The 21,286-nt window shown below is 53.6% G+C and overlaps 1 protein-coding gene across 6 annotated transcripts in view; it reads right to left on the reverse strand.

Moving 5' to 3' along the window:
* PNPLA7 (patatin like phospholipase domain containing 7) overlaps positions 1-21,286 on the reverse strand; it is a 77,236-nt gene that overhangs the window by 5,032 nt on the left and 50,918 nt on the right. For all 6 annotated transcript variants that reach the window (XM_070799798.1, XM_070799800.1, XM_070799797.1 and 3 more), the window contains 7 exons: positions 20,959-21,028; positions 17,903-18,052; positions 10,360-10,423; positions 10,088-10,256; positions 6,890-7,072; positions 6,251-6,369; positions 364-520 (listed from right to left, as the gene is read on the reverse strand). In XM_070799798.1, coding sequence (XP_070655899.1) covers positions 364-520; positions 6,251-6,369; positions 6,890-7,072; positions 10,088-10,256; positions 10,360-10,423; positions 17,903-18,052; positions 20,959-21,028 — 912 coding nt within the window. The remainder of the gene's footprint in view (positions 1-363; positions 521-6,250; positions 6,370-6,889; positions 7,073-10,087; positions 10,257-10,359; positions 10,424-17,902; positions 18,053-20,958; positions 21,029-21,286) is intronic.

Here is a 21,286-nt window from a genome sequence, read left to right on the forward strand (position 1 = left end):
CGCCAACCCTGCATATCTCAGGGCCAGATGCCAGACAACAGTGGACAGCCCCGAAGCCCCAAATCTGCAGGAATTATTGGAACGGGCAGGTCTCAAGCTGTGTGCCCTGCCTTGCCCTGCCTGTGCCACACAGACCCCCAGGCCCAGGCCTCCCCCGCCCGCCTCCCAGCACTGGTGCCCTGGTGGGCGCACTGCGGGTGCATTAACCTGTCCTCAGTCACCTTCACAAGACCAGGCACCGGAGCCCCCACCCCTGGCAGCGAAGTCCTCGCTGCGCCCTCCCTGCTCCCCAGCCACGCTGCAGGCTGCCTGCAGGGCCGCCTGTCCCCAGGCCCCTGCCGGCCTGCGCCTACAGGGCCTCACCTCCGCCCACTGCTTGGCCCGGATGCGGATCTGGCTGTAGCTGCGTTCCTCCGAGTACAGGGCGCCCATGAAGGCCCCGATGGACGTCCCTCCAACCATGTCCACGGGGATGCCGTACTCCGTCAGAGCCCGGATGATGCCCACCTGCGCGCAGCCTCTACACCGACAGGAGCAGGAAGTCAGCACCCACTCTGCCCGCCAGAACCCAGGTCCGCCGTCCTGTCCTGCCCACCCCCCAGCGCCCACCCCCCGCACCCGTCACGGGAGACGGGGCAACGGTGGCATTCGGACGGGGCAGCGGCGCTCCTGAGTGGCAGCCGGCGCTCAGCCTCCTGTGGGGGCGCTGGGGCTGGCTCCGGGCCAGGCAAAGGCTTGTCTCTCTCTTCTGCGGGGCGTCCACCACACAACCAGAAACACCACTTGGGAGGAGCAGAGACCCCAGGACTGCAGCAGGAATAGGGACAGACGGCAGGAGCAGACAGAGCGACACCCGAGAGACAGGGAGGTCGGGAAGGTCTAGAACCGGCGACTGACATCGAGCCTTGGGTTCAATTCTAAATGCAGAGCGTGAATTCAAAGAGCAAACCATTCCTGCACTGTTGAAAACCCAAGTGAAGAAAACTTCAGACCAAACTGAGAACAAAAAGGCACGTTACCTCCAAGGGGCAGCACCCAGAGCCGCGGCCTGCCACGCTGGCTGGGAGGCTGTGGCCTCGCCACCGGCCCTTCTCAGACAGCGTCTGCTGGCCCGTAAGTCAGGAAAGAAACAACAGCTTAAATCAAAGAGGGCAAAATAAAGGAAATAATAAAGACAGGAAATTAACGAACCAGAAAACAAACATAATAGACAGGACCCTGAAAGCTACAAGTAGGTGCTTTGAAAAGATGAATTCAGTTGATAGTTCCTGGTAAGACTGATCCAGAAAAGTAAAAAGAGGGGGAGAGAGACGCGGGGGTGGGACAGAGAAGGAGGGAGGAGGAGGAGGGAGACAGGCGGTTGTCATAACTAACCTCAGGACTGAAAAAGGGAACATCACAGATGCTCCAGTTAAGAAGTTAATAGTAACTTTGTGCCTTAAGTAGGAAAAATCAGATAAAATGGACACATTCATAACACAAGTTACGAATAACACAGCTTACCAGACCCGACACTAGAAGTAGAAAACCTGGATAGTCCTATAACCATCAAAACAAGTGAGTTTTTAATTCTTGAATCCTTACAAAATTTCATGTCCAGATGGTTTTACTAGTTAATTGTACTAAACATAAAGAAGAACAGCACAAGCCACGTAAGACCTTCCAGACAACAGAAGCAGCGGCAAACAAACCTGCCTGCGTTTCAGGCGAGGACAAGCACAGCCCGCCTCCCGCAGACCCGAGGGCCGGGCAGACACGATAGGGCCACAGGCCAACGAGTCTGTCCCAAGGAGGTGACGCTAGAATCACTCAGTGTGATCCATCATATCAACAGAATAAAGGAGTAAATCACAGAATCCCACAGACCCAGAAAAACAAGCCCCCGTGATAAAAACTCGGTTGGCTAAGAACAGAAGGCACGCCCTCAGTCTGGTACAGAGCGTCTCAGAGACCAGCAGCTGCGCGGCACTCAGCCATTAGAGGGGGTGCAGTCCTGATGCTGCGGGCATGGCAAGGGCTCGCTCGACACCTGCTCAGACCCGCGGGAAGCTCTAACCAGCGCAACAGACGAGGAAGAGAAGCAAAGTCACGGAAAAGAAAGAGGAAATACTATCTTTATTCTGGGAAGACTTAAGTGTATACATAAAAAATGAAAAAGAACTACAAAAAAGGAAATAGAAGAAGTGAGTTTACCAAGGCTGTAAAACGACATATTTACAAATATCGTTTGTATTTCTACATACTGGCGACAGACAATTTAAAATGAAATTTAAAGCAGACCATTTACAATAGCAAAAACCCATAAAATACTTGGATGATTCTAAAATTTACACAGAGATGCAGAGGAATGAGGATGATCAAAATAATTTCAAGGAGAGGGAGGGTGAAGGAATCACACTGCCTGATGATTTCCTACAGAGGCTCCCTGCAAAGCCAGGGCAAGGGAGATGGCGTGCAGTGCGGTCAGCACAGCAGGCCCCAGCGCAGCCCACACCTGGGCAGGTGCTGGCATCTGAGCTGGATGCCGTGGCAGCTTAGCAGGGAGTGAGCGATGTGAGGGAGAAGACCCTCACCCACCGAGAGCTCCGCCACTCAGAGGTGGCAGCTGTGGGCGGATCGCAGGCCCAGAAGCACAAGCTTCGAGAAGATGAGACCCCGGCAAGAGCCCCCTGAGCCCCAGAAGTTAAACTGTAAGAACCAGGGAAATCCCACTTCACCAGGCTAAAATGAGCTCATCAAAAAAAGCCACTAGGAAACAAAAGTCAAAGACTGGAAACAGTATCAGTAATGAACACATCTGGCAGAAGACTTGTATCCAGACTACCCACAACTCCTCCAACCAAACAGCAGAGGACACGCCACCGGGAAAGGAGGCCCTGGAGCCCGAGTTCGGGGATGCAGACCAGGTCCCAGTGGCACCGGGAGCGGCCACGCTCGCCCTGACAGGGTCAAGGGTGGCAGAAGCGCAGGCGGCCCTTGCAGCCCTGGGGTCGGGCACATTCAACCGCTCCAGGCAGAGGGGGTCTGCTCCTACGTGTTATCCCACAAGGGAGACTCGTGTGCAAATGCTGACAGCCACTCTGTGCGTAGTAACCAAACCTAGAACACAACCCGGACGTCACTGACAGGAGGAGGACCAGCGCAGTGTGGAGCCCGGAGTCCAGGCAGCGCTGCTACAGCTGCAGCCGGGGCACAGACAATGCTGCGCGCACAGAGCTCACGGACCGAGCAGACACAGGCCAGCACGGAGCGGAAAGCTCAGCAGGCGAGCACCGATATTCTCAGAGAAACTCAAACTGCGAGACCCAGGCACTTCACCAAGTTCTTTGAGAAACACGAGAATGAAGAGACTCGCCTGCAAGACCCAGAGGGAACAGACCTTGGGAACAAAATGGCACTGGACTTCACAGCAATCCTAGAAGCTACATGGACAATAGAAAGAACTCCCAGGGAAACCACTTCCACCCAGAATCCCACAGCCAGACTGTCCTGCAAGCGCGCACAGAACCGGCACACTCTGCCAAGCATTCTCCCGGCACTGCTCTCAAGGAAATTTCTAGAGTATGAACTCTAACAGAATCAGGAATATAGCGAGAGAGAGGAAGACACAGTACCCAGAAATGGAGCTGCAAACAGGAGACATGGGGCCGCTCCCAGATCACAGGGACAGAAACTTGAAGGCAGCGCCTCAGCCCTGTGCCTGGGAGGAAGCCGCTGCCCGGCCCAGCGGAGCTCGGCGGGCGCGGGCGAACTGTGCGCCCACAGCAGTGGGGCTGCATCACTCCAGAGGAGACAGGCTCCGCCCCCGGGGAGGGGCCGCCTGGGACCCTGAGCTGAGGAGGAGGCAGAGGATGGGTGACAGGGGGTGGACAGAGTCTGACTGTGCGTTTGGCCTTAGAGCTCATCAATTTAGAACCGAAAAGAATGAAGCAGACAAAAGCAAACAACAGAGTCCCACTGCAGCACAAGCAGCCACGCTCACTGTCCTGTAAGAACCCACAGAGGGAAGGGGCGTGTGCGTGTGTGTGGCTGAGTCACTCCCCGTACACCCGACCCCAGTGCAGTGTTGTACACCAGCTATGCTCTGGCGTGAGACACGGAGTGTAAATGGGGACCAGCTGTGGAGCGGCTGAAATGACCGTCCGCAGGACACTGTCTGGGGACAGCTCTGGACCTGCGGACAGGCACCGTGTGTCCCACGAACACTGCAGGGCCTTACTAAACGCCACTTTGAGCGAATTTCACTAAAAATGCTGTAGCAGACCAGCTGCTCCAGCACCTCACTGTCCCAGCCCACAGAAAGTGCCTGAGTGCCCCTCACCTGGCAACTCTGAGCAAACTGCCCGGTTTCCAGGCCCATTAGTTCAGCTTTCAAGTGAGAACGTGGTGCTGACGATGCCTCTGAACTACCCGAGATGAACAGACACAGTACTCACTAGCCCCCACCCCTGGCCAGGCCACACTCAGGGCGCCAGTGTCACCACGAGGGGTCCCTCCCGGCAGCCTGAGGCTCTGGTCCCAGCCCAGCCCTCAGAGCGAGGCGGCAACAGGCAGCAACACGGCTGTGAGGAAGATGAAACCAGGGAGGAAGCTGGAGTGAGGGGCAGGGTCCCCGGGAAGAGCAGTGGACCAGCTTCGCCCTACTTTCCCTTCCCTAAGAAGGCTCCATCCTTCCCTAGGGGTCTTGGGCCAGAGCTTCGAGCCCCAGTATCTCCAGTCCTAGGGAAGCAATGAGCGTGAGTCCAGTCAGACAAGCAGTTCTGAGGCTCATCTGCATTCTCTCTCAGACCTCATCCAGCTATGATTAGCCGAGGAGTGCAGGAGCTGAGCAGGGCATCCACCCTCTGGGACCCTCTGTCCTCAGCTCACTCCAGAAGGAGTGTCCTACGGCCAAGGGAGGTGGTGAGCCAGGTCCCTCCAGCAGGCCCCAGGGACAGGCGGCCAGCCCAGGGAGTGCCCTGATGCCCACTGCGGCCAGGGGCCTGGGCTCCAGCCTGCAGGGTGCCCCGGCCCTGGGACCCACGCTCGGCAGGCAGGGATCCAGCACAGGTGCTGCCCTGCCCCTCCGCGCATCGCCGCTTCACCCGGTGGCCTGGGCCTGTCGCACGCTCACCGCACACCCGCGCTCCATTTCTGCCCCGCGTGTAAATTTCTCTCTAACACACGTCAGGAGAAGGGCGGCAAGTGTCAGGACAACCTGGGTTCAAGTTGTTTGGGCTCAACATCCTTAAAGAAACCCACCCACCAGCCCAAGGAGCTAAAGGCTGCTTCAGAGGGTCGTGAGCAGAGCAGACCCCTGTTTCATAAAGCGGAGAGAAGCTCACCTGCAGGCCAGAGGAAAGAGGGAACAGCCAGGAAGAGACACGCTCTCCTGAAGCCTTGTGGAGGGGCCACAGCTGTGCATGGGCAGCGCACAGGGACCCATGCCCACGCCCATGCACACACACACAGAGCCATGCACGCACACCCACGCCCACGCACCTACACACACACAGCCACGCGCACACACACACAGCCACGCACACACACACACAGCCACACACACACGCCCATGCACACATACACAGAGCCATGCACACACACCTACGCCCACGCACCTACACACACACAGCCACACCCATGCACACACACACACAGCCACGCACACACACACAGCCACGCACACACACACACACACACACACAGCCACACACACACACCCATGCCCTTGCACCTTCACACACACAGCCACACCCATGCACACACACACACAGCCATGCACACACACACACAGCCATGCACACACACCCACACCCATGCATGCACAAACAGCCATGCACACACCCACGCCCTTGCACACACATACATGGCCATGTGCACACGCACACGCCCATGCACACACACCCACGCCCCTTGCACCTACACACACACAGCCACGCACACACACACAGCCACGCACACACACACACAGCCACGCACACACGCCCATGCCCTTGCACCTTCACACACACAGCCACACCCATGCACACACACCCACAGCCATGCATGCACAAACAGCCACGCACACACCCACGCCCTTGCACACACATACATGGCCATGTGCACACGCACACGCCCATGCACACACACCCACGCCCCTTGCACCTACACACACACAGCCACGCACACACACGCCCACCCACACAGCCACGTACACACACTCTTGCCCACGCTCCTACACACACCCACACACCCACATGCAGGGAAGGGCATGGGAAGCAGAGGTACTCACCTTGCTCCCCCTCCCCCAAGGACCAAGGCGATGGCATTGCCGGTCAGCACTCTTGCCAGGCGGGAGAAGTCCGAGTGCCGGTCCGGGGGCCTCTGGCAAACCCGCTCGTACAGCTCCACCTACAAGAGAGGCCAGCAGACAGGGCCGACCTGACCCGCTGCTCTCCCCGACTCCTGACCCAAAGCTGTCTCCAGGACACGCCGGTGGTTCTGAGCTGCGCCGTCAGCACCTCAGTGCCTGGGCTCGCCTGGGAGGGCGCCACGGCCCTGGGCCTAGCCGACACCTGCCACTCCAAGTGGAGGGCGTGCGGGGCCTGGATGTCTGGGCATCGACACCACGGTCAGTTTGAGTCCACCGTGCTGCGGGGCCCCTGCTCCCACTGCGGCCCCTGCCCAGTCTCCAGGGCTGAGGACCCCGAGGAAGAGGTGCCTCAGGATTTGCGGCTTTTTCTGTCCAAAGGAGGAGGCAGGGCCAACGTGAGGCCCCTGGGCTCGGCTCTGGCACCAAGCGGGGCTCCTCCATCAGAGGTGCCGCCACACAACAATCAGGCTCGAGCAGCAGTGAGAGCCGCATCAGCGCTGTGGGCTGAGGTCAGAAGTGGAGGGAGGGCAGGAAGCAGGCCCCAGGGCCCCACCTCACCAGCTTGGGCAGGCTCCTCCTGGAGAAGACGCGGCGAGGGCAGCAGAGGTGCAGGTGGCCAGAACACCAGCCCCGCATGTTAAGCCACTCCGCGGTGCGGGCCGGCGCGGGCCCGTCCTGACGGTGCAGCAGCACCAGCTGCTTCTGGGCACGCACGGCCGAAGTCTCCAGCATCCGCTCCAGCTGAGGGAGAGTGGAGCCGCGAGTCAGCCAGCGCAGCAGAGCCCCGGCTTACGGCGGCCCCAGGCTGGACGCCACCTCGCCCATCAGCCCACATGGGTTGCGGCACTGGCCTGGCTGTAGTGTGCTGGGCCCTTCCTCTGTGAAGCCGGGCCCCAGGGGTTGCGGCTGCGTGCCCGCCAAGCTCTGCGGGCCTGCAGGCAGGGAGCGCACCGCCCTCTGCTTCTCTAACATGGCCTCGTGAATACATGCTGCAACCATCTTCGGCAAAGGGGCACCGCTCCTGGCAGAACTGGAACCCGCAGCAGAGATGACGAGTTTGTAGCTGACCCAGGACGGGGCAGAACGTGAGGTGAGAAGAGGACGGACAGAAAACAAAGAGATGACGACTCCACCTGACACCCGAAGCTGGAGACATGGGGCTTCGGGTGCAGGGCGACGAGCACGGAGCCCCAGGCCTTGCCCGGCAGCACAGCTGACTGGAGTGGGGTCTGGCAGCTCTGGGAACCTGAATACACAGGCTCCGGCTCGGCAGCTTTTCTAGGTGGTGCCCTGAAGACACCCTTGCACACGCGTGTAGTAAGGAAATTTCACAGTCCACTGACAGAACAGACAGATGGCAGGGCGTTCACAAATAGAAACTAAACAGCCATAAGACGAGTAAAACAATATGGATAAAACTCAGAAGTGTAAGCACCGAGGGAAAAAGGAAATCTCAAGATGGTACAGGCTTCAGCAGTATGTGAACGGAGAACTTCCAGATGTATAAGCTGGATTTAGAAAAGGCAGAGGAACTAGAGATCAAATTGCCAACATCCGTTGGATCATAGAAAAAGCAAGGAAACTCCAGAGAACCATCTATTTCTGCTTCATAGACTACACGAAAGCCTTTAACGGTGTGGATCACAACAAGCTGTGGAAAATTCTTAAAAGATACGGGAACACCAGACCACTTTACTTGCACCCTGAGAAACCAGTATGCAGTTCAAAAAACAACAGTTAGAACCTTATACAGAACAACTGACCTTCCACATGGGGAAAGGAACACAAAGCTGTGTACTGCCATCCTGCTTATTCAGTTTACATGCAGAGTCGTGCGTGCTTGCTAAGTCCCTTTAGTCACGTACGATCCTTTGTGATCCCAAGAACTATAGCCCATGCAGCTCCTCTGTCGATGGGATTCTCCAGGCAGGAACAGTGGAGTGGGTTGCAATGCCCTTCTCCAGGGGATCTTCCTGACCTAGGGATCAAATCTGTAGCTCCTGCATTGCAGGCGAATTCTTTACCTCTGAGCCACCCAGGAAGCCCATATGCAGAGTTCACCATGCAAAATGCTGGACTGGATGAATCACAAGCTGGAATCAAGATTTCCAGGAGAAATATCAACAGCCTCAGATATGCAGATGATACCACTCTAATGGCAGAAAGTGAAGAGGAACTAAAGAGCCTCTTGATGAGGGTGAAAGAGGAGAGTGAAAAAGTTGGCTTGAAACTCAATATTCAAAAAAACTAAGATCACGGCATCCAGTCCCATCCGTTCATGGCAAACAGAAAGGGAAAAACTAGAAGCAGTGGCAGATCTTATTTTCTTGGGCTCCAAAATCACTGCAGACAGTGAAATTAAAAGACACTTGCTCCTTGGAAAGAAAGCTATGACAAACCTAGGCAATGTATTAAAAAGCAGAGAGATCACTTTGCCAACAAAGGTCCGTCTCGTCAAAGTTATGGTTTTTCCAGTAGTCACATACAGATGTGAGAGCTGGACCATAAAGAAGGCTGGGTGCTGAATAATTGATGCTGTCACATTGTGGTGCTGGAGAAGACTCTTGAGAGTCCTTTGAACTGCAAGGAGATCAAACTAATCAATCATAGAGGAAATCAACCCTAAATATTCATTGGAAGGACTGTTGCTGATGTTGAAGCTCCAATACTTTGGCCATCTGATGGGAAGAGCCAACTCACTGGAAAAGACTCTGATGCTGGGAAAGATTAACGGCAAAAGGAGGAGGTGGTAGATGGTGAGATAGTTAGATAGCATCACCAACTCAATGGACATGAATTTGAGCAAACTCCAGTAGACACTGAAGGACACGGAAGCCTGGCATGCTGCACTCCACAGGGTTGCAAAGGGTCTGACTCAATTTAGTGATTGAGCAAAAAACTTAGTGACTGAACAATAAACCAACAAAGATGGAATAAAGTAGAACACTATCTACATAAAAAACAGAGACACACACACAGTAAAATGAGGCTCTGGCTTCACAAGACACCACCTGGGGTGGGCTACCGGCTACCGCACGGTATCTGTCTCAGCTCAGTTCAGTCGCTCAGTCGTGTCCGACTCTTTGTGACCCCGTGAACTGCAGCACTCCAGGCTTCCCTGTCCATCAGCAATTCCCGGAGCTCACTCAAACTCATGTCCATTGGTCAGTGATCCCATCCAGCCATCTCATCCTGTCCTTTCCTTCTCCTCCCGCCTTCAATCTTTCCCAGCATCAGGGTCTTTTCCAATGAGTCAGTTCTTCACATCAGGTGGCCAAAGTACTGGAGGTTCAGCTTCAGCATCAGTCCTTCCAATGAATAGTCAGGACTGATTTCCTTTAGGATAGACTGGTTGGATCTCCTTGAAGTCCACTCTCAAGAGTCTTCTCCAACACCACAGTTCAAAGGCAACAATTCTTTGGTACTCAGATTTCTTTATAGTCCAAGTCTCACATCTATACGTGATACTGGAAAAACCATAGGTATCTGCCTGCTCCTGCCAGAACAACGCCAGAGGTAAACACAGCAAAATGTTTTCAAAATGTGGAGAGCAAATGTCTGGGTGTTTGCTTTTACTATTCATCCCTTCCTGAGTCCTTGAAATACTTCATTCAAAGGAAAAAAGACAAACCGGGTCTGAGAAAAAAGGGCCACGCTAGCCAGGACCTGCCCAGCCTTCTGCCGAGAGACCACGCCCACTACTCGGCCCCACCTGCCGAAGCCCCGCCCACTGCCGCGCTTCCGCAGCCAGCTCACCTCGCCAACCGTGGGCTCCTGCTCGCCCAGGCCCACGATGAGGATGCAGTCTGCCTGCCGGATGCAGCGCTGGGTCCAGGGCGTGAGTGTGCTGTCCGCCTGGTAGAGCACGATCCGGTGGATGTCCTCCTGCTGCCCCAGCCAGCTGGACAGCCGGTACTCGTGGATACTGGAAGGCACAGACACCCTGGTGTATTTCATGGCTGGGCAGGGGCCCCCTGAGAGCAGGAAGCCGGGCTTGGCCAGGCTGTTCCCACGTGGAGGCCTCATACCTGTCCAGAGCAGCAGAGCCAAGGCGCTGTTTTACGCTGTCACTGGTCAGCAGCAGGGCAGGGCCTAAAAACCACCACCAGATGCAGAAAACTGCCACAGCCCACCTCGGAGGAGCCGTGAGGCCCTTCCTTCTCCTGGAATCTGCTTGTCGGCAAAGCAGAAACCTCTCACAGCTCTCGGGAAAGTGCCTGTGGCCCTGAAGGAGACCCTCCGGGCAGGTGAACCTGCGGTGTGCCAAGGGAAGGGCTGCGCCAGGCACAGGGACGGGCAGCCTCTCTGAACCTCAGTCTCCTCCTCTGTACACACTGGGCTTGAATTTCTGCAGCTCTGAAACTGTGTGTGTGCTGGGGGCAGGGGAAACACAAGCTTGTAAAATGCAAGATCAGACAACTTCCCCAACCCAAGTCAGTGGCTGGCTGGATTCCAGCAGATGTGGTTTACCAGGATGGAGACGCATGCTTTCACATGCTGTCTCTGGGGTCAGCTTGTTCTTCCATCTACAGGGTGGCTCAGATGGTAAATAATCCACCTGCAATGTAGGAGACCTGGGTTCAGTCCCTGGGTTGGGAGGATCCCCTGGAGAAGGGAAAGGCTACGCACTCCAGTATTCTGGCCTGGAGAATTCCATGGACTGAGTCCACGGAGTTGCAAAGAGTTGGACCCAACTGAGTGACTTTCACTTTCCTTTGGGCTTCCCTGATAGCTCAGCTGGTAAAGAATCTGCATGCAATGAAGGACACCCCAGTTCGATTCCTGGGTCAGGAAGATCTGTTGGAGAAGGGAGCTGCTGTTCGGACAGACACATCTGCTCAACCAGGAGGGCTGCCAGGGGTGGGGACAAAAGCTGAGACAGTGGCCCTCAGGGTCAGGAAGGCTGCTGGACTACCCTGAGGATGAAGAAGTCCTGCTGCAGCAAGAGAAGCCCAGGCTCCCCCTGCACTGGCATCTGAACTTCCCTGAGGGCTCACGATTAGAAGGGGAGAGACAGGAAATCACTGCCTGTGTTTTACTGGAGGTGTCTGCTTTCTTGACAGCACACAGAATAAGAGCGTGTTCCACACAGTGGAGTGCTCACCTAAAGCCAGACATCCTGGAGCAGGAATTCAAGTGGGCCTTAGGAAGCATCACTACAAACAAAGCTAGTAGAGGTGATGGAATTCCAGCTGAGCTATTTCAAGTCCTAAAAGGTGATGCTGTGAAAGTGTTGCACTCAATATGCCAGTAAATTTGGAAAACTCAGTAGTGGCCGCAGGACTGGAAAGGGTCAGTTTTCATTTCAATCCCAAAGAAAAGTAATGCCAAAGACTGCTTAAACTACCACACAATTGCATTCATCTCACAACACAATAGCAAAGCAATGCTCAAAATTCTCCAAGCCAGTACATGAACTGAGAACTTCCAGATGTTTAAGCTGGATTTAGAAAAGGGAGAGGAACCAGAGATCAAATTGCCATCATCCGTTGGAATGTAGAAAAAGCAAGAGAATTCCAGAAAAACATCTACTTCTGCTTTATTGACTATGCCAAAGCCTTTGACTGTGTGGATCACAACAAACTGTGGAACATTCTGAAAGAGATGGGAATAGCAGACCAACTTACCTGCCTCCTGAGAAATCTGCATGCAGGTCAAGAAGCAACAGTTAGAACTGGACATGGAACGATGGACTGGTTACAAATTGGGGAAGGAGTACATCAAGGCTGTATATTGTCTCTTGCTTATTTAACTCACATGCAAAGTACATCATGAGAAACACTGGGCTGGATGAAACACAAGCTGGACTCAAGATTGTTGGGAGAAATATCAATAACCTCAGATATGCAGATGACACCACCCTTATGGCAGAAAACAAGGAAGAACTAAAGAGCCTCTTGATGAAAGTGAAAGAGGAGAATGAAAAAGCTGGCTTAAAAGTCAATATTCAAAAAACTAAGATCATGGCATCCGGTTCCATCACTTCATGGCCAACAGATGGCGAAATAGTGGAATCAGTGACAGATTTTATTTTCTTGGGCTCCAAATCACTGGAGATGGTAACCGCTGCCATGAAATTAAAAGACACTTGCTCCTTGGAAGAAAAGTTACGACCATAAAAAGCAGAGACATCACTTTTCTGACAAAGATTCGTCTAGTCAAAGCTACGGTTTTTCCAGTAGTCATGTATGGATCTGAGAATTGGACCATAAAGAAAGCTGAGTGCTGAAGAATTGATGCTTTTTAACTGTGGTGCTAGAGAAAACTCTTGAGTCCCTTGGACAGCAAGGAGATGCAACCAGTCAATCCTAAAGGAAATCAGTCCTGACTATTCATTGGCGGGACTGATGCTGAAGCTGAAGCTCTAATACTTTGGCCACCTGATACGAAGAACTGACTCAATGGAAAAGACCCTGATGCTGGGAAAGATTGAAGGCGGGAGGAGAAGGGAATGACAGAGGATGAGATATCTGGATGGCATCACCAACTTGATGGACATGAGTTTGAGCAAGCTCTGGGAGTTGGTGATGGACAGGGAGGCCTGGCATGCTGTAGTCCACAGGGTCGCAAAGAGTCGGACATGAATGAGTGACTGAATTGAACCACAGGGTGGTGCCTGTGAGGTGGCCGCTGGTCTGACCTGCAGGGGAGCAGCTCTGACTCAAAGGCAGAAGCCTGTGGAAGTGGGGGAGCAACTCCTCTGGGGGTCGGGACAGAGGGCGCTGGTCCCACTAAGGCCGCACTCCTGCCTTGGGGGTCGGGCACCCACAAGGGCCTGACAGAGAGGGACCCCTCTCGGGGCTTGAGGGGCTCTCAGCCTGCAAGGGCGGGCACTCCTGGGCACTGCAGTGACTAGTTCCGTTCACCTCTTGGAAGTCTAGGACGAGACGGGACAGGCAGGCCATGTCTGCTGCGGGAACACTGAGAAGCCCTGCCTGAGGCCCTGGAGACGGTGGCTGCTCTCTCTGACCCTCGGTGCACATCTGCTCTAGGCCTCTGCCTGGACTCGAGGGTCCTGAGGAGGCCCTTGGGAAAGTGTGGAGCCCCTAGGAGTGCCCTGGGCTCTCAAGGCGCTGGCTACAGTCCTGGCCAGTTAGGAATGTGGTGACTAGCCTGTCCCTGGGAGGGGTCTGCCTAAGGCCCAGCCATGGACAGGGCCAGGGTAGTGCATGGATACAGGGTGACTCCCAGTTACTCCGAGTCGGCTCTGTGGGGGCTGCTCAGGCCTGGAGAGTCACTGTCAGCCTGGCTGTTACACAGCCTCTCCTCCAAACTGTGGAAGCCAGAGGAAGTGGCTGAAACCCTGAAGCTGGAAGACAAGGCCATCGGCCTAGATCCTCTCTCTACAAACACCCTTCACAGATGTGATCACCTTTCAGCAAAGGAACCCTCAGGGCAGGGTCCATTGGTTCTGAGTGAGGGCTCTGGGTCAGCTGAGGAGCCTACAGAAAAATGCATCCTGACTCTATTTATTTCATAATCAAAACCATCCCCAATGGATTGTAAACTTGACAGGTAATACAATAATGTTTTTAAAAGAACCTCTTCATGACTTGGGGATAGGATGAAATTTCTTCAATAAAATGCAAAATTCAGTAACAATATAGGGAAAAAATGATAAATAAATTGGTCCATATTAGAATTAACAACTTGCATTTGTCAAAGTCAGTGAACTAGATGCATGCTGTCATGTCCAGCTCTTTGCAACCCCATGGACTACAGCCCACCAGTCCATGGGATTCTCCAGGCAAGAATACTGGAGTGGGTTGCCATTTCCTTCTCCAGTATCTTCCTGACCTGGGTGAAATCTGTGTCTCTTGTGTCTCCTGCACTGCAGGTGGATTCTTTACCACTGGTGCCACCTAGGAAGCATTTGTCGAAAGACATCATTAAAAGAATAAAAAAGCAAGCCACAGAGGTAAAGATATCTGCATTTTCATCCGAAAAAAAGCAACTGCATCCACACTGCCCATTGACAAGGAAAAGATAACAGCCCCACAAAACAGTGGGAAACTTGACAGGCACTCAGAAGAAGGGATCCCAGTGGCTGCGAGACAGACTTTTCAGCTACTGGGAAATGCAGATCCAAGCTAGATGGGACACTGCCTCACAGTCACAAGTGCCCAGCAGCCCAGCACACCACACACTCTCCCTTTCCCCCAGAAGAGGCTGGATGCTGGGCCACAAGTCTTCCGTTGCTGTTGTTCAGTCGCTAAGTTGGGTCCAGTTCTTTGCAGCTCCATGGATTGCAGCATGTCAGGCAGGCTTCCCCATCTTTCACTATCTCCTGGAGTTTGCTCAAACTCATGCCCATTGAGTCGGTGATTCCATTCAACCATCTCATCCTCTGTTGCCCCCTTCTCTTCCCGCCTTCAATCTTTCCCAGCATCAGGGTCTTTTCTGGTGAGTTGGCTCTTCCCATCAGGTGGCCAAATTATTAGAGCTTCAACATCAGTCCTTCCAATGAATATTCAGGGTTCATATCCTTTAGGTTTGACTGGTTTGATCTCCTTGCAGTCCAAGGGACTCTCAAGGGTCTTCTCCAGCATCACAATTTGAAAGCATCAATTCCTGGGCGTTCAGCCTTCGTTATGGTCCAACTCTCACATCCATACATGACTACTGGAAAAACCATAGCTCTGACTAGACGAATCTTTGTCAGAAAAGTGATGTCTCTGCTTTTTAACATGCTGTCTATGTTTGTCATAACTTTTCTTCCACGGAGCAAGTGTCTTTCAATTTCATGGCTGCAGTCACCATCTGCAGTGATTTTGGAGCCCAGGAAATTAAAGTCTGTCACTGTTTCCACTTTTTCCCCATGTATTTGCCATGAAGTGATGGAATCAGATGCCATGATCTTAGTTTTTTGAATACTGACTTTTAAGCCAGCTTTTTCACTGTCCTCTTTCACCCTCATCAAGAGGCTCTTTAGTTTCTCTTCACTTTCTGCCATTAGAGTTGTGTCATCTGCATATCTGAGTTTGTTGATATTTCTCCTGGCAATCTTGATTTCAGCTTGTGGTTCATCCAGCCTGGCATTTAGCATGATGTACTCTGCATATAAGTTAAATAAGCAGGGTAAGAATACACAGCCTTGACGCACTCCTTCTCAATTTTGAACCAGTCAGTTGTTCCACATCCAGTTCTTCTAACTGTTGCTTCTTGATCTGCATACAAGTTCCTCAGGAGGCAGGTAAAGACTGGACTTACATAAAGTATCTTTTCTGATCACAATGGTATGAAAATGGAAAATTCACAAGTATATGGAAATTAAATGTTTAAACAACCAATGAGTCAAAGAAATCACAAAGAAACGAGGAAATACTTGAAGCAAATGAAAACAAAAGCACAACATTCCAGAATGTAGAGGACACAGCGAGAGCCCTGCGAGGAGGGACGCTGATGGCTATGAATGCCTCCTCTGAGGAAGAAGAGAGATCTCTGACCAACAGCTGGCTTTGTACCTTAAGTAACAGAAGAATCTCACACTAAACACAGAGCCAGAGCCGAGCTGGGGCTGTGCTCCCGGGCACAGGCTTCCTCCAGCTGCGGCGGGCGGGGCCGCTCTCCGGCTGTGGGGCCCGGGCTTCCCTCGTTGTGCAGCGTGGGCCCCACGGGATGCAGGCTGGAGAGCTGCAGCACTGAGGCCCGAGCTTGAGCTCGGTAGCTGTGGCGCATGGACTGAGCTGCCTTGCGGCACGTGCAGTCTTCCAGGACCAGGGAGGAACCTGTCACCCCTGCACTGGCAGGCCAATTCTTAACTACTGAACCACCAGGGAAAATCCTCTACCAAACGTTAAAAGAAAAATTAATACCAGTCCTCCTCAAAGTCTTCCAAAATATTGACTCTGAGGGAACACTTCCTGACTCATTCCATGGGGCTAGCACCAGTACCCCCTCACCAGAGTCACGGTGGGACCAGGACACCACAAGAAACTACAGACAGGCAACCCTGACAGTGCGAAACCCTCCATGAGAGAGGAGCTGACCAAACCCAGGGGCAGTAAAAGGGCTACACACCCCACCAAGTGGGAGCTACTCCTGGAGTGCAAGAATGACTCAATTCATGAATGAGAGAGGAGCTGACCAAACCCAGGGGCAGTAAAAGGCCTACACACCCCACCAAGTGGGAGCTACTCCTGGAGTGCAAGAATGACTCAATTCGTGAGTATCAATCAGTGTGATAAATCACATCAACAGAACAAAGGGGGGAAATATGATCATCTCAATTGCTGCAGGAAAAGAAAGCACTGACAAAATTTAACATCTTTTTATGATATAAACCCTCAACAAAATATGAATAGAAAGAAACCTTCCTAAGTTAGAGGCCATCCGTGAGAGACTGACAGCTAACACCCTACTCAAAGACAAAAGACTGAAAGCTTTTCCCCAAGACCAGGAATGAGGCAGGAGGCTGCTTCGTCCTCACATCGCTTGGACGTCACTGCCACCCAACGCCACCGACAGTCCAGTACCGTCCCTGTCGTGACCCCCGTTTCTTGCAGAAACAGAAATTCACACGGACACACATGCAGTCGCATGAGTGCACCGTACGGACACCGATTTCCTGGTCTGGATGCTGTGCTGTGGTTACATAACCAGGGGTGGGGGCTGGCATATGGCTCTCTCTTTACTATTTTTATAACTTGCTATGAATCTATAATTATTTCAAAATACAAGTCGTTTTTTCAAAGGGAACAAGCCACTATTATGAGTCCGTACGTCTGCACTGTACAACTGCAGGTCTCTTGGTGCGCCCTGGACAGGCTGACCAACCTCACTGAAAACAAGTGGAGGCTTCCAGATCCAGAACGTTTGTTATGAAACAGAGACCAAGACTAATGGAAATTAATGCTTTCTGTGATTTAAATTTTCACTTGGAGAATAACTTTTAAATATTGAATATTTATAATAGTAGCTCAATTTTGTAAATCATTTTTGTTTGGCATCTATTCAATGCCTTCTATTACCCCTTGAAGCCAGTAAAATAGCCCTGTCTCAGAAAATTGACTTGTTGTCTATTACTATGATCACTTACAATTATATAAAACCATATGAGTAAAGTGTTAAGAATATGGAATGCTTTATGATTTGGAGAATTCCTAAGAATTCTCCAGAATTTCAGTTTCTTGTTCTTGAGCCCCAAACTTCCCAGCTGTCAGGATCTTGGCAGCAAGACCTAAGCTGACGGACCCTCACTGAGGGTGTTCCCACGTGGTCAGCCAGCTCCCTGGCCACTGCAGCGTGCTCTCCAAGTGGTGGGGCAGCTGGAGGCGCCCACCCCAAGACGGCTTCTGCAGGGGGCGCAGGGGCCTCTGTGGGTTCAGCTGGGAGGAGTGCAGTGTGACTCACACCAGCTCCTGTGGCGTCGGGTCCCCATCAAGACTGTCCGGAGGCTCCGTCGCACTGCGGTGGTCCCCTCCCCAGCGCCGCACCCCCACCCCCACCCCCACCCAGGGTTACCAGCCTTGCGGGCAACGCTGAGCGCTCTTTCAGGAGAACCTGGAAGGACTGAGAGGCAGGGGGAGGAGGGGGCCCAGGGGACCTCAGGTGGCCTTGGGCAGGGCTTACCAATAGCGCTGAGGGCGTGCTTGAGCTCCAGGGTGAAGGCGGTGAGGGGCACGTCCTCCGACACTGGCATGACGGCCACTGTGGAGAGGTTGCTGGCGGCGTTCCCCGAGTCCCACTTGCTGCCCACAGTATGGAACCCAAACTGGTGACCTGCAGAGCACAGGGGTGTGTGCTAGCCTGAGGAGCCGGCTGCCGCCAGGACAGGCTCAGTGTCCCTGAGTGTTTCCAGGTGATTGCGTGGCCCCAGCAGCCTGGCTGGGGGAACGGGCACCCGGTCTGCCCTGGTCTCCACAACTAGATTCCCGGCCTTCCTGCTGAAAGCGAACCGCACCGCGGCGCCCTTGCGTCTCATACACAGCAGGACCGGCCCCACTGAAGGGGACACGGGCACAGACTCAGAGAAGACCGTGGGGCCCAGAGAAAATGCAGAGAGATGAAGGGCCAGCCGGGGAGGACCCGTCCTCTGACCGCGCCTCCTCCAGAGACGGGGAACAGCCTGAGTCTTAGATGATGACACCTTTCTTCTGTCTCATCTGCATAGGTTTCCAGACCCAGGGGTGAGGCGCAGAACCACCCGCCGGAGGTCAGGGCTGGGTCCTCAGGACCACAGGCTCCCCATTCTCTAGTTGTGAGGCCAGGACGCCCCACGGCAGCAGCAATGGATCTGCAGGCACTTGTGTCCACGAGGTCATTACCCTCCACCAGCGCGTCCCTAGCTGAAGCTTATTTCCAATCACAAAGTTCCTTCTTGGTGGGTGGAATCTCCTGCTTTCATGGAGGTGGCTGAGGGGGCGGCCTCACCCTTCCTGCTGGCCACATCCCAGCCAGGCTCCAGTCTTCTGGGGCCCGGACACGCTGAGGGCTCTCTTCCCAGCTTCCCTGGCTGGCCGCTGTCATAGCCCAGCTCCCACACAGACCTCACACAGACCTCACAGGTGCAGGCCCTGGCCATGCAGGAAGGCCCAGTTCTGTCCATTTCTGACTGCTGCTCTTGTCCCTGTGGAGGAGGGTGGGTTCCCCCACAAGGCATGACCCAGAAGTCAGTGTGGGGGCTCAGGAGGCAGAGACAGGGCTCCCAAGAGCTAATGTGGGACAGGGAAAGAGGAGGGAGGGCTGTGATCCCACTGCTAGCTGCACTCAAGGCAGCAGAGGGCCCGTCCCTGGCTTTCCTGAAGCTTCTCTGTGAGGAGTCCCTTCCTCTCTCTCTTTCCCAGTGACCTGTGACATCAGAACCCTCCATCTGCGGTAGGCCCAGAGGGGGAATTTATCGCCAGCTCCTGATAGCTTTCGTTTAGCTTTTAGGAAAAGCTGTGAGATGCTCTGGTTCTGGCCAAGGAGATGGAGCTGGCACATCCCACCTACCCGCAGCCACCAGCTACAAGAAGCCCCTGGACACAGCTCTTAGGAGGCCAGAGGGGCACTGAGAGGAGGGCAAACTGGCCAGGGGCCTCAGCGCACGGGAAGACCATTCCACTTGCAGCAGAGCGGCAGTGTCACACCCTGACCCAGCTACCGCCACGTAAGCCCTTCCTTCCCCTCCCCAGTGCTGCTGCCTCCTAGGAGACTTTCCAGGGCCCCCTGCCCTAAGCAAGCCCTGCCTGGGCTCTAGACACAGAGAGTGGAGCCCCAGCTCTCCAACCAGCACTAGCAAGCGGAAGCAGCAGCCTGTCCAGAGAGGGGGATGTGGAGAACAGAGCCCCCTAAACCCTGGGCGAAGTGCTGGGCTCACCCCCAAGGAGCCCCTGTGGGAGACTGGCCAGAAGCACAAGCAGAGGCTCTGAGAACAGAAGGTGGTGGTGCACCCGCCAGCCTTCACACTGGCTCGGGGGAGCACCCAAGTGCAGCAGACCAGTGCAGTGAGGCAGAGGCCTCGAGAACTAGGTTAGCACTCAGACGCAGCCGGGAAGAGGGCCAGGACGTGCTCTGAATACCAGCACACTGAGCCTGCAAAAGTAAGAGATGTAAATGGGAACCAGATCATCGTAAATCCCGAAATATGGGACACAGTCCAAAACGACCAGGCGCACCAAAGGCCAGGAGGCCTCAACTGGGACAGGAGAAGACAGAAACGACACCAGGGCACAGACGCTGCAAGCCCTTGACAAGGTATCAAAGCAGCGGTTCACAGCCAGCCAGAAGCAGCCATCACAGGAAGGTACCAAAACAGGGGTCCACAGCCGGCCAGAAGCAGCCATCACGGGTAGTCTTGAAGGAAATGTAGAAATAAAATAACTAAAACAAAAACCTCTCTGGGTGGGGTTAGGAGCAGAGTCAAGAAGACAGAGGAAAGAGCCAAAGACCTTGAAGACAGATCAAAAGAAGCTACTTGATCTGAGCATCAGAGGAGAAAAACGGTTAAAACACAAGCGATGTCCCAGAGACTTTGGGGATGATAATAAGAGGTCTAACACCTGCGTCTGTGAGTTTCCACAAAAGAAGAAAGAATACAGGGCCAAGAGAGTATTTGAAGAAATAAAGGCTGAGACCTTCCCAAACGTGGTAAAAACATACATACGGACATATATGTAAAATAAACCTGCAGATTCAAGAAGATGAGAAAACCCCAAACAAGATAAACTCAAAGGAATTCATGCCCAAACATTCCAGAATCAAATTTCTAAACACTGAAGATGACGGGAAATCTTGAACACAGTCAGAAACAATGCACGCCTACTTGAGAGCAATTCGAAGTCCGGATTTCTCATTAGACACAATGGAGGCCAGAGGGAAGTGGCCAATGTTTCAAGTGCTGAAATGAAAGGGCTGTTAAGACAGAATGGTACATCCAGCAACATGTAGCCTTCAGAAAAAAGGCAAAGACATCCTTCAATATAGGAAAACTCAGAGAATTTAAGAACCATTATTAAAGCAACTCTTTACACAGAAAGGAGAGGACACCAGGAGGAAGCCTGGAACACCAGGATGAGGGAATAGTTTCAAACACCGGGTCTGACAGTTGAAAACAAAACCAACGCTGTGTGAGGGGGGGCTTCAAAGTAAGCAGGGGCTCCAGGCGGGGTGGGTGGGGCTCCCAGGTGCCAGGCCTGGGCACACACCTGCCGCAGCTCCCTGCTGGAGGCTGCCCAGGATCTTCTCGCCCAAGAGGCGAATCAGTCGAGTCACAACCTGGGGGCAGAGAAAGAACAGAGACCTCAACCACACACTGTAAACCATAAAGCCAAGCACCTTAGATCCATGGTTTCAAAACTGCCTCGGCTGTACACTGCTCCGGGCAGTGGATGGTAACACGGCCGCTGTCTGGTCACAGACGGGTGGGCAGGCACGTGGCCTGCGATCTTGCCCTGGCTGAGGGCCCCTGTCTTCTCCAGGCAGGAAACGGACAAATGGGGAAGCCACAACCCCCAAAGGCAGACCACAAGGGAC

This window comes from Bos indicus, chromosome 11, assembly GCF_029378745.1.
Source record: "Bos indicus isolate NIAB-ARS_2022 breed Sahiwal x Tharparkar chromosome 11, NIAB-ARS_B.indTharparkar_mat_pri_1.0, whole genome shotgun sequence".
In the NCBI taxonomy this organism is placed as follows: Eukaryota; Metazoa; Chordata; class Mammalia; order Artiodactyla; family Bovidae; genus Bos; species Bos indicus.